Source organism: Hirundo rustica, chromosome 10 (assembly GCF_015227805.2).
Source record: "Hirundo rustica isolate bHirRus1 chromosome 10, bHirRus1.pri.v3, whole genome shotgun sequence".
Lineage (NCBI taxonomy): Eukaryota > Metazoa > Chordata > Aves > Passeriformes > Hirundinidae > Hirundo > Hirundo rustica.
In genome coordinates this window covers 25488189-25500627 of record NC_053459.1, presented here as the reverse complement: position 1 = coordinate 25500627, position 12439 = coordinate 25488189, and the positions used below count along the sequence as shown (strand labels likewise).

The 12439-nt window shown below is 49.9% G+C and overlaps 1 protein-coding gene across 2 annotated transcripts; it reads right to left on the bottom strand.

The window, feature by feature from the left end:
- Window positions 1–1335: 1335 nt before the first annotated feature.
- On the bottom strand, window positions 1336–8978 carry P2RY14 (purinergic receptor P2Y14). 2 transcript variants are annotated; one of them, XM_040074427.1, is made up of 3 exons: window positions 8628–8978; window positions 4646–4734; window positions 1336–2903 (listed from the first exon to the last, which is right to left on the bottom strand). In XM_040074427.1, exon 3 carries the CDS (start codon window positions 2883–2885, stop codon window positions 1872–1874), a length of 1014 nt encoding a protein of 337 aa, XP_039930361.1. In that variant the 5' UTR covers window positions 2886–2903; window positions 4646–4734; window positions 8628–8978; the 3' UTR covers window positions 1336–1871. The 2 variants fall into 2 exon arrangements, with proteins under 2 accessions (XP_039930361.1, XP_058277950.1); XM_058421967.1 differs by lacking the exon at window positions 8628–8978 and having other exon boundaries at window positions 4646–4785.
- Between the last annotated feature and the right edge of the window lie 3461 nt (window positions 8979–12439).

Below are 12439 nucleotides of genomic sequence, written 5' to 3'. Positions count from 1 at the left end.
ATATCGGAATGTGAGTTCCCCGAGTGTGTGAGGAGCTGGCTTGGGGTATCTGAGGCCTGATGTGCTGGGAAAGATGTGAAAGGATTAATTTACCCAGTGCTGAGAACAAATTTCGGTTCATCCAGCAAAGTGAGGAGCAAGGCCGAGGAGATGGACCAGAGGCTTGGTTTGACACTGGTGCTACTCGGGACTTGTCACTCACAGGCTGGGACTGCAGCAGGATCAGGGCATGGAACCATTTCCTGGCTAGGGGAGCTCTTGGAGGAGGATTTTTGCAACATGAACGAAAAGCTGGGAATGTAGCATCCCTTTTGAACACAGGTTTGATCACCATCCCTTCCCCTGGTGCCTGCGTGTCAACTCTTGTTGTTCTAACATCAGTAATCTGGCAAGGTGTGAAACAATTGTACAATATAAATAATTTTTTCAAAGGTTGCAAAGCAATAAAAAAGTTATTCAAATTTATATTGTGGGATTGTTTTCATCTGTCTGTGCCAGTGATCTTTCACAGCTGCAATTATGTAAATTTACGTGGGCAAATACCAAGCCCTGCCATGTAGGGAACCGAATGTTTTTGCCATAAATGACGAAAGATCTCCCACAAAGCACCAGATTCCCTTCCCCAGCAGGCTGGTTCCCCTGCTTGGAGGGCAGAGCCTGCAGAGCCTCAGTCTGACAGAGTCAGGGAGCTCTGAAAGAACCATATAAATATCTTTTATGTATTTTCTTTAACAGACACAACCAGCACACAGCCTTCTCCTGCCGTCCCTGTGGGCAGGTTCAGGCTGGTGACCCCCAGCTCCCACAGTCCGAGGGACACCCAGGCTGCCCCAGGCGCGGGGTACTGGTGCTCACTGGGGTCAGGCTGGAACCTCTCTGCTGGTGGGTGGGAAATGCCTGGAGCTGAATTTGATCCGAAAGCTGTGTCTGAACCCAGTGGAGGTGTCCAGACCGTCAGCTGGAGAACAACCCTGTGGAGTGGCAGGATCCTGCTGCTGCTGAGCAGTGGTCTCGGACCAAGAGAAGTTACCCACAGCCTTAGAGAAGGTGCAAGGATCAAATGTTCAGAACTTTTTCACCCTTAGACTGTTTGGACAAAAATGAAATGCACTGGCAGAAAGGTGAAGGACTTGTTATTTCTATTCCTATAGCTTCTTTATTAAGTAAAATTAAGACATTCAGCTCCAGAGCCAAAGTCTGAAAGCTTTATCAGATACTTTAGGCCCTGGTATGTTTTCCCTTTACAATAATAAAATCAATAATAATTTTTAAAAAACTGCTATGAAAAATAAAGTTACAAACCAGATTATATTTGTATAGAGCAGGTAGGTGTCTTTCAGCTGTTACCTTGGTACAGACAGAAATGCTTTGCTGCTATGTAAAAATTACGGGAAAACCAGCAGAGCATTCTTTCTGGATTTCAGTGTACCAGAGGTTTTAGGCAGCTGTTCCTGTGTGTTCCCAGATGTTCTGTGATGTCCTTGCCTCCTGCACGAGGGAGTTGCTGCAGTTCGGTGTGGGCACGTTTCTGTGCGTGTGAGCCCAGAGAAGCAGACTGGTGTGGGTTTGTGTTTGTTGGACAGTTCTTTTGGAGACCCACGGCCTGGATCTCCAGAACCTGCTGTTCCGGGTGCTCCTCTCTGTTTTTGAGATCCAGATGGGTCGTGTCACACCCTGCTGCGATCAGGGCATCAGCTGAACAGCACGTAGTGAGTATATTGGCACGTGCAGGAGTGGGGTTAGACAGAGAAGCAGCACCTGGTGTCATGCTGAGCCCCTCTCCTCTTTGTTGCTGGTTGTCCTGTGCTCTGGTTCTTTGGGACATTTAATGAATAACTTCCTGAAATGTGCATTATTGGTGAGACACAAACCTACACTATGTTTATACTTTCCCGAAGCGTATTTGATCTTCTGGATTTAGAAATTTCAACCTCACTTGAAGCTTTCAGCTTGAGATGCAGTTTTTGATACAGCTTTTCTCTAAAGGGGAGGCAGAGGAAAAAATAAATAATGGGGTCGAGGCAGACGTTTGCAGCAGAAAGCACCAGAGTGAACTCCTTGGCATAGTACAGCGATTTTTGGGACTGGCAGGTGAACTGGGAGCTGGTCTGGCTCAAGGTGTATGGGGTCCTGCAGAGGTGGTAGGGCACAAAACAAATGACAAACACAAACATGATGGAGAATATGTTCCGGCTGGTTTTCCTCTTGGCCATGTCTGAGCTCCTCCGGAATTTTTTGTAAGAGCTGTATATTTTTTTGGATATAGAAGTGTAAAATACGATTAGCAGGAAAAAAACAATCCAGAAAATCCCTGTGCAAATATAAGTCGTTGCTTTGTGCCACTGCCTGCCTAGCTCACTCTTAAGACCTATACATTTTATGGAGTAATTGTCTTTAGTGATTTCATTAGTTAAAATCATATTTGGAAATGACATAATCATTAATAACAGCCATATGATTACAGAGACCACTTTGCTGTAGTTAACCGTGTGAACAAAGGAGGTGAACAAAGGCTTTACGATTTTGTAGTATCTGTCAAACCCTATGAGGCCGAAGAAGGTGATGCCGATGTACATGTTCATGTAGAACACCACCGCAGAGTACCTGCACACAAACAGGTTGAGCTCTGCAGGGGCAATTTCTGAATCAGCAAGGATTTTGAAAGGGAACGTCAGGCTCATGAGGAGATCGGCCACGGCGATGTTCTTGAGATAGACAATAAAACTCTTTGTGCTGGAAACGTAGAGGAAGACCCAGGCTGCCACGGCGTTGAGCGAGAGCCCTGCCAGGAAGATGAAGCAGTAGAGCAGCGGGATGACTGTGGTAGTTATCACCGTGCTGTGGCTGCAGTTGTTTCCCGAGGAGTTGGTGCTGGAGTTGAACATCTTGCACTATCTTCATTCCTAGAAGCAGAGGAGAGAGTATCTCAGTAACACAGGGTGGTGCTGGGCTTTCAGCGAATTACTCTAAGTTTTTCTACCCTCGCTTCCAAACAGACTCGGTGTGCCTCTCAGAAACAACCGTGTTCCCACACCTCGGCATTCCCAGCAGGGAATGCAGGGAGTTTTCTCAGTGGTGCCATCTCACTTTCTGGCCATATTCCAGAGCACGTTGTTGCTTTGGGCAGAGGATCCATCTGCTCTCTGTTGGACTTTAACCCACTGCCCCTTTCCTGCCGGCAGGAGCCCACGTGCTGTGAGCTGGGACTGACCCACGGCTGTCTGGTGACTCAGGGCTAATGAGATGTGTTTAAGGACAGCTGTTTTTAACGTGGATTTACCGTTATATGAAAACGCCTGGTGAAAGTGTTCTGTAGAAACTCCTGCTAGTGAGGTGTGGAGATACCCAGTGTATGGCAATATATCCCGGTGTTCCCTCGCATGGACCTCACACCTGCAGCTGGCAGAGTTTGCTTTCAGCTTCCAGCAGCCCAGCGCACAGGAGCGTGTCTGTGTGTTAGCTTGAAATGGGGGAGCTTGAGCTGGCTTCTCAAGCCAGTCAGATTTACTATCTCCAAGAAGAAATCACATCTGCTGTCTGCTTTTCTTTGCCAGAATGTTTGTGGGGGTGGATTATCCTCTGTGGGGACGGAAGAACAAATATAGATATAAATATAATGCTGCTGTATTTGGCAAGCGAAACCCTGGGCAACTGGAAAATACGTGCTTTGGAGCTGGGAAAAAACCCTACCTTGTCTTTTAGAAAATAAAGGATTTCCTTTTATCCCCATTCAGAGTCAGTAGCTTATGTCTCTGCGGAATGGGTTGGAGCCTGAATGCAACCTTGCAATAGCCAGAAATGGACATTCTTTCTCAAATAGGTGAAATAGTCTCCTTTGGTGTATTGTTTTCTGTACCTCTTGCAGATTAAAAGTTGATGAGCTTAGGTGTGTTCTGGAACCTGCCTGGATGAGAGGAGCATGGGGTGGGTGTGTCACCTGTGCACAGAAAGCCTGCGCTTAACCTCTTCCTCGTCGTTACCCTGCCATCCTAGCTTTGTGTTTCAGCTCTAGCCAACAAGGCATTTGTTTTTGTCTGGCTGGGGTTTTAACAGAAAAAAGGTGGTTTGGAGAGTAGCTATTAAACTACCACGTGAACAGGTGTGTTGGAGCTGGGAGGTTCTGTGGGTAGAGCTTGGGGTGATAATGCTGAAATTAGAAGCATCTTCTGGAAAGGCACTAATAACAATTAGCACTCTTATTTAAATAGCACAGTAAATTAAAAAAACTGTTCTCTTCTGCTGTGTCCCTGCACACTTTCTCCCTCCAGGCTGCCTCAGCAGGACCCGCTCTCTGCACATGGTGTGCTAAGAACTTGTTCCCTCTCTGCAGGGTTTTCTACAGCCAAGAACCCACAGGTGGGTCTTTCTGTGCTCGGCCTTGGGGGCAGGTATTAAATAGTGCAGAAGTTCATGAAGTGTGTTCTGTGCTGAGGCATCATACAACAGAGGATTATTCCAGAACCGTGTGACTAGAGATGTGGACATCAAATCTTTGTAAAGTCCACTGTGTCTGTGCAGCACGGAGGACACCCTTGACAAATTTTACAATTGATACCAGCAGATTTGCTAATTGTCTGTCACTGAGAGGGAGCCACGGGGCCGGCCAGGCTCTGTGCATCTTTCCATGTCATTGGCGTGTCCTTACCCTCCCTCAGCTGCCTGCCGTGGGTCTTTGCCGAGGGTCTAGAGCGCTGTCCATCCCCAGGCACGGGGCCTCTGCTCTTGCTGGGACACCTGTGGGAGAGACAAAGACACGGTCCTGTACCCTGGCAGCGTGCACTGAGGGGCTGCACAGCACAGCACAGCACAGCACAGCACAGCACAGCACAGCACTGATCGGTGCTCACGCACGGCGCTCACACACGGCTTTGGATCTCTCAGCAATAGTTTGGGACATGGAGCAGTCATATTCAAGCTAAAGCCTGTCCCTGCAGGGTAAGGCTAGAGGCTCCTGTGTCCCCTGCGGAGCACTGCAGCTCTGTGCCCATGGTCAGTTTATCTGTTCTTTCTCTCTCCGTGTCACACCCGGCTCCTTTTGGAGGGTCGTGTCCTGCTGCTGTGAATGCCCAGCAGTGACAGCAAACTCGGTCCCCTGGGCTGTCCTCGGTGTCCCTGGGGCCCAGGGTGGCTCCTGGCAGAGGGAGGTGTCAGCGCCAGCTTTTGGGAGGGGTGGCACACAGCCTTTCCTGCTCCAGCAGCTGTTCTTGTTTGGGTGCTTGGGCCAGCATAAAGTACCCTGATTCTGTACAAATAATGTCAGCTAGTTGTGCAAAGCCAGCAAACTTGATTCACCAGATGACCAAGATGGATTGGGTAAAATATAAAAAAGTTCGGAACTTTCTCAGCATGCAAATCTCGTTGTCTTGGCCCAAGCCGCAGAAGGGAAGCTGCATAAACCATTAGAAATGCTCAGTCCCTTCTGAGGTCAGACTCTTGTGCTGTCCCCTGTGACTCTTCCACAGTGGCATTAAGGCAGTTCTTGACTTCTGTGACATGGCTGTCAAGTTTCAAAGTTCCCCCTGCTTTACTGAATGTAAGAATAATATTTATAAGTGATTCTATTTATTTATTTATTTACCCTGAATTTACCAGAGGTTGTGTAGTTCCAAGTACACATTTATCTATTTATGGAAACAAATGCAGCTGTTTAATAAATGTGTAATACAGTTGCTGGGTCAGGAACTGGTGGCAGTGGTCACAATCTCCAGAAATCTTCTTTGAACTGCAAAATTGAGTTAATCAGGGGCAGTGGTCATGCTGGATGCTCTGATGTTAGGAGGAAGCTGCAGAAGGAGGAAGCACCACACACGCCACGGCCATTGCAAGTTGTGCTGAGTGTGCTAAAAGAAGAATCTTATTTTAGGATTTTCTGTCTAACGTGGCAGGAATGTTGGTACTTGTAGGACTTGCAGCGCTGTCCATGCTGGTGCAATCCAGTGGGAAAGCTGCTGTGGGTGTCCCTGTGGGGCAGAAGGGGGGTGAGGCTCAGGAGCACAGGGTCTGGGAGCTGTGCTGGGCACTGTGGGGGTGTCCCCAGGCTGTCAGGGCAGGGAGGGGATGGCTGAGGGAATCCTCCTCCCCCAAACACTGGCGCACTTCTTGGCCTGAGTGCGGTCAGAGCGGCTCTGACCCTTCCCTGTGCCCCCAGAGAGGAGCCCAGCCTGGCAGCCTGTGGGGTGCGTGCCAGGGAACACACTCAGGGCCCCTGGCTGGAGCTGCTGGTCCCCTCTGCAAGGCACTGCTTGCATATTGGAGATACCTTGGTGCATCTGACTTGTTGCAAGTTTGCCAAGAGACTAAAATTTTGTTATTTACTGTTCTTATTATGACATTTTTCATAGGGCAATGTCTGGGTTTTAATACTTAAGAGAATAAAAGTATGCAAAATATACTAACGGGCTATTTTAGCCTCTGGAAGTGGCATGTTGGGTGGTGGTTGTTATAGAATGCAGTGGAGGAAAATGGCATGAATGCTGGAATTAGGATGACAGAAGGAAAAAGTCACATTCCCCTTGCAGGAGGCAGTAAGGGAGGATCTTCCGTGGTGGAAATGGGATGAATTGGGATGAGTTAGGATGAACAGGTCACGTTCCCATTGCAGTAAGGGAGGCTCTGCAGTGGTGGAAATGGGATGAATTGGGATGAGTTAGGATGAACAGGTCACGTTCCCATTGCAGTAAGGGAGGATCTGCAGTGGTGGAAATGGGATGAATTGGGATGAGTTAGGATGAACAGGTCACGTTCCCCCTGCAGTAAGGGGGGCTCTGCCGTGGCACTGGTGTGTCAGTGCCCGGTGCCCCCTCGGGGCAGGGCTCCAGGGCGGGCTCAGGCAGTGCAGCAGTAACCACCGGAGTGTCTCCCCCTTGCCTTCCAGCTCCTGCTCCCTGGACCCCTCAGGTGTGGTGTGCAAGGACAGAGGACGCAGGAAGCTGTCTCTGCTCAGCTGCTCTTGGGCTGTGTCTTGTGGCTGTCGCTGCGGCTGCAGCCCTGTCAGCAGCAGTGGCCCCAGTGAGCCTGGTGACACTGGGGTTGTTCTGTCTGCAGCTGCAGTCAGTGAGGGGGAGGACAGGTGGGTGGCTGACAATGTCCACAGGAACAGGACATCCCACTTCTGATCCCAAAAGCCCCGATCCAGGATGTTGTGCTGAGGAGGGGGCAGAGGGTGACGGCAAGGTGTCACATCAGAGACATCATCCGTGGTGTTCTCCTGGCACCCGCGGTGAGCTTCTGCTGCTCTGAAGGACACGGAGGGGAGAGCCGGCGGGTACACAGAGCAGGGGAGATAAGGTTGTGCGTTTCCCATGAAAGCCATTTGTGCTCCTTTGTGCGTGGCGTCAGGACACCTCAAGGGCAGAACTGTGCTTCTGTCTTGCAAAAACCACCAGTAACTGTTTCGTTTCTTCTTCCTGTCCAGCAGTCTCTTTTGAATCTGAAATTTAACAGCTTTGTCTTCCTGATTAGCTAAATTTTTCATTCTCTTTTTATTTCTGATTTTTAGACAAGAGTATGCATTATTCTGAGCACGCTTTTAACCTTAAAAGATTGTAATCTGTGAAGTATCTGTGCAAATCCTGATGCTCAGATGGAAGCTTGGGCAACGCTTTGAGCTCTTTGCACATAGCATATTTTTCAGATCTAACTCAAATACAAATTTTTTTTTAATGAAGTCTCAAAATTCTGCCACTGAGATTCTTCCTGTCTCACATCAGTTATCATATTGGAATTAGGGAGTGGTGGATGTGAGAGGAAATGTTAGATTAGGTCAGAGTAGTTTAAGAAGTGAATAATAATAATAATAATAAATTGCAATGAAGGAAAATAACAAGGAGAGAGATAAACACCAAGAAAAACCAGTGGGTCAGCTTTCCTGGTGTGCCCCTCTGCACTGGCAGGGCATGAGAAGCTGGGAAGTCTCCTTGGTGCAAGCCCTGCTCATCACCGGCTAAACCATCAGGGTGTAATCAACGTCATTCTCATTCCAAACCCAAACGCATTTCTGTACCAGATACTGGGAGATAATTAACTCTATCCCAGCTAAACCCAGAGCCCTGGGTCAATAAAACATTTTAACGATTATTTGTTTCATTGCCCTAAAACCGGGTTTTTAAAAGTAGTAAAATGTGGTTCAAGGAGGTTTTCCCCTTTAATATTATATTTTAATAGTAGTATTGGTCATTCAAATATTTTATTTTAAATTCTATTTTCTGATGTTTTAAACTATGAGTTTCATATAGCTACATTTTCTCAGTCACAAATGAAAACAAAAGTAGTTGCTGAAGACGAATATCTTTTTTAAGGCAGATGAGAAGAATAATTGCCTGTGGGTCCTCGGTCTGCTGGGGCAGCTGGAGCCTGCTCCACGGCTGAAGCAGTTTCTGTAGCGATTTCTGTAGTTAGTTAGTTGGTTAGTTAGTTGGTTAGTTAGTTAGTTAGTTAGTTAGTTAGTTAGTTAGTTAGTTAGTTAAAACTGCTCGTTAGTGCAATTGGTTGGTAGTGGTTTGCACAAACGCTCCCCTTATTTGCCAATTTAGAAACTAAAATTGCCGTGGCGGTTACTTAAAAATGCCAGAGGATGTTGGAGAGCTTTCGCGGGGGACAGGAGCGGGTGCTGGGAGGCGGCGACTCACCTGGACAGAGCGAGGCGTGGATGCGGGTCCCTCCTGTGCGGTGCCGCTCCGGGAGCTCGGGGCCGCGGCAGCTGCACGGGGATGGAGCGGCCGGGGAGCCGATCCCGGGATGGAGGAATCGGGGAGCCGATCCCGGGATGGAGCAATCGGGGAGCCGATCCCGGGATGGAACAATCCGGGAGCCGATCCCGGGATGGAGGAATCGGGGAGCCGATCCCGGGATGGAACAATCGGGGAGCCGATCCCGGGATGGAACCGATCCCGGGATGGAGCAATCGGGGAGCTGATCCCGGGGATGGTCCTGCTCCCCGAGAGCCGATCCCGGGGATGGTCCTGCTCCCGGAGAGCCGATCCCGGGGATGGTCCTGCTCCCCGAGAGCCGATCCCGGGGATGGTCCTGCTCCCGGAGAGCCGATCCCGGGGATGGTCCTGCTCCTGGAGAGCCGATCCCGGGGATGGTCCTGCTCCCCGAGAGCCGATCCCGGGGATGGTCCTGCTCCCGGAGAGCCGATCCCGGGGATGGTCCTGCTCCCGGAGAGCCTCTCCCGGGAGCCGTTCCCGGTCCTGCCCGCCGTGCCCGAGCCCCGCCGCTGCTCCCAGCGCAGCCCCGCGGGGATTTCGGAGCAGAAAGGGGAAAGGGGAAGCCTGGTGAGCCGTGCCGTGCCCCTGCCCAGCTGTGGCCGGGCTCTCAGCCTGCAGCTGGCCCGGCAGGTCCTGGGAGAGCAGCGCCGAGCGGCTTTCGGGACAGACACAAGCGCAGCTGGCACAGCAGCGAGCGGTCTGAACTGCTGCGCTGGAGTCTGCTTTTCCTAAACTGTTCCCAGGGCTGGCTGCGACCTTTGCTGTGACGCACCCTGCCCTGGGAGCCGCGGCTCTGGGCTTGGGAGGTTTGAACCAGAGCCACGGGCTCGCTCCCTGCTCGAGCTGGGAGATGGATTCTGGGGATACCTGATGGGTCTTTGATGCTTGGCTGTTTCCCTTCTCTTCTTTTTTGTCCTGTTCTTTTCTCTTAACCTTGAATGCCTGCTTGGCTTCTTCCCTTCCTGTTCCTCCCAAGAGCTTTCTGGGTGGCTTTGAGATCAAGCACAGAATTAGGGGAAATATAACGTAATAGAAGAGCCAATATCGTCTCTGTGGATGCAGGAAAGGAGTACATTCTGAGAGAGGGCTGAGGTTTGGGGAGATAAATCGAGGTTTAAATGTTTATTTAAAAAGTCGTGAAATATGTACATTGTGTACCTCAGAACAAGTAAACATTTAGTGCAGGACTTGAACTCTGCTCGACAGTGTGTCACCTAAACCCTACAGAAAATACACAACTCCTCGTGGGCTTTGCCTCTGTGAGGGTTTACCTGTGTAGAAGAAGGGCCCAAAGGCATGGGGTAACACAGGTACCTTCCCCACAGCTGCCACGTCCACGTCCTTCACCTGGGGCCCTGGTGAGTTACCCGAACCTCTAATCCCTTCCTTCCCCGAGTCTCCCTGCACGTCTCTCAGGGCAGTAAGGGGGTGCCTTGAGAGGCGGAACTGTCTGCACGATCTTGTCGGTATTCTCGCCCCTCTCTCGATCCTGAGGCACAGCCCAGAGCTGTAGTGGTCAGTCCACGGCTTTGGGCTGATGGCTTTGGGTGTCGGTTTCATTGACAATTTCCTACTTCCCCTGGGGATCAGGCAGAACCCACGGTGCACGAGGCTTCTCAGGTGCTCCCCAGGAGACACCAGCCAGCCAAGCTCTTCCTCTCTTTCCGTGCACCCTGTGGTCATTTCTTGGAGCAGGGATGGTAGCAGTGAATCAGATAAGGCTTTGCTTTAAAAGCCCTGGGCTCTCTAGGATAGACAGGAGCATGGGAAGCCCCAAAGAAAAGGCAGTGCAGTGTTTTCCAGGGTAAGATGCCAGTCCGTGATGGATTAAGTGTTGGGGCACAGATAATTTTTTGCAGTGAGAAGTAAGCGGTTGTCCAGGGCAGAGGATTAAGGGCTTAAAGAGTGGGTGGGGTGCCTGAGCTCTGTGTACAGCTTCACCCCGCTGGAATGACTTTGGCCAGCAGGGCAAACCCAGGGTTGCTCTGTTATACAAACACGGGTATTTTTCCAAAATGCCAGCCAAACCCAATGTTTAAGGATCTCAAGATACGGCTGCTGTTTCTAAAGGGTTTGCAAGTAGGCAGTGAGCACAGTCACTGCCCGGCCCTGCTCTTTACCATGCCCTTTAGGTGGTCTAAGAACAAACTGATAACGCATTTTACCTTCAGCCATAAAAGTCTGCTTCTTCCCTCAAAATCCAGAATTCCCTGCTGCTGGTTGTTTTATTAAGGAAGTTGTTAACATTTGGTCTGAGCTCAGGGCCTAAGAAGGGAATCCTTTTGCATGATCCTGCTGATGGATTCCTCTCCCAGAGCCAGAGAGGGGAGAGCACTGCCGGTGAGAAAAGCACCGGGGGTGATTTTCTCTTCCCGTGGCTGGTGGCAGCAGTGCAGGGTGGGGTGGCAGCAGTGCAGGGTGAGGTGGCAGCAGTGCAGGGTGGGGTGGCAGCAGTGCAGGGTGAGGTGGCAGCTCTGCAGTCCCTGCTGGCAGAAGTGGGGCTGATGGCCCTGGCTGGAGCTCTGAGTGCAGGATTTACAGCACCAAGGCACTGCCATGTGCAAGGGGCACCTGTGACTGCAGCCTCACCTGTGCCCTCTCCAGAGCTGCTGGCAGAGCTGGCGCTGCTTCCAGCCCCACTGAACATGAAATCATGCAGATCCTGGGGTATCTGTGGCCAGCTCTGGGAATTGCTAAAAGCAGGATAGACAAGACAAATATTTTACTAGGATAATCCCCCTAGAAGGCCAGCTAATTACTGAAGTTTTTACCCAGTCAAATCTGCCAGCAAATGTTTTCTGCTGGGTTTTGTTTGGGTGCTGTGTGGATGTCTGTGCATCCTCGTGGAACTGCCTGCTGAGGCCTCACAAGGGTTTGTCTGGAGCTCACTCATCAAGCCCGTGTCCTTGTTCAGGTGGCACCGCTGCTGCTGCTCCCACGCAGAATTTTGCCTTAGGGGGTGGCAGAAGAGGGACTCTGAGGGAGGGGACTGTGCTGGGCTGACTCAGAAAATGCTTCATGTGGGGTTTGATTTAGTAATTTTCCTTACTTCTTCAAGGCAGGCTTTCCTGCAGATGGTTCTCTTGTCCTTCTGCCACAGACAGCTGTTTTTCTAGTTACACATTTGTGCTTCAAAGACCATTGACTTAATTTTTGCAATTTCTCCTGTGTCTCTTTCTCAAAGAGAATTGTGTTTCAAGTACCTTATTTTCTGACTTCAGAATCATACATTCTACATCTCTAACCTTTTCAGGAAATGGGGAGGTTTTGATTTCCTTTTGTGTGCAAGATAACCTCTCCTTAAAACCTGCACAAATATCTCCATTATCATTTCCCTTTTTTTTTTTTTTTTTTTTTTACCTTTTCCTCTACTGCCTTTTCCTCTACTGCCTTTTCCTCATCCTTCCACCGTTTCTGGTCACAAGGTTAATATCTGGTCACAAGTGTCTTGATCACAAGCCTAATATCTTGTGCCAACACTCAGCATAGACAAGGACAAAAAAACTTACCACATCTCTTCTGGGGAGCCTGAGGAGGACAAACCCATCAATCTGTCCCTGCAATTCTGTGCTGAATTCTCATCCCCCAGTTAGATGCAAAGTAGGGGCACCTTTTATACCTTAGTAAGCACTGATGTGCAGAGTTCTGTGGGTGGCACCGAGGTCAGTCCTTCCGCTGTTTGTGGGTGCATTTTGCAGAACACCTCTCTGGGCTGGGGGTGTGCCTGCTTT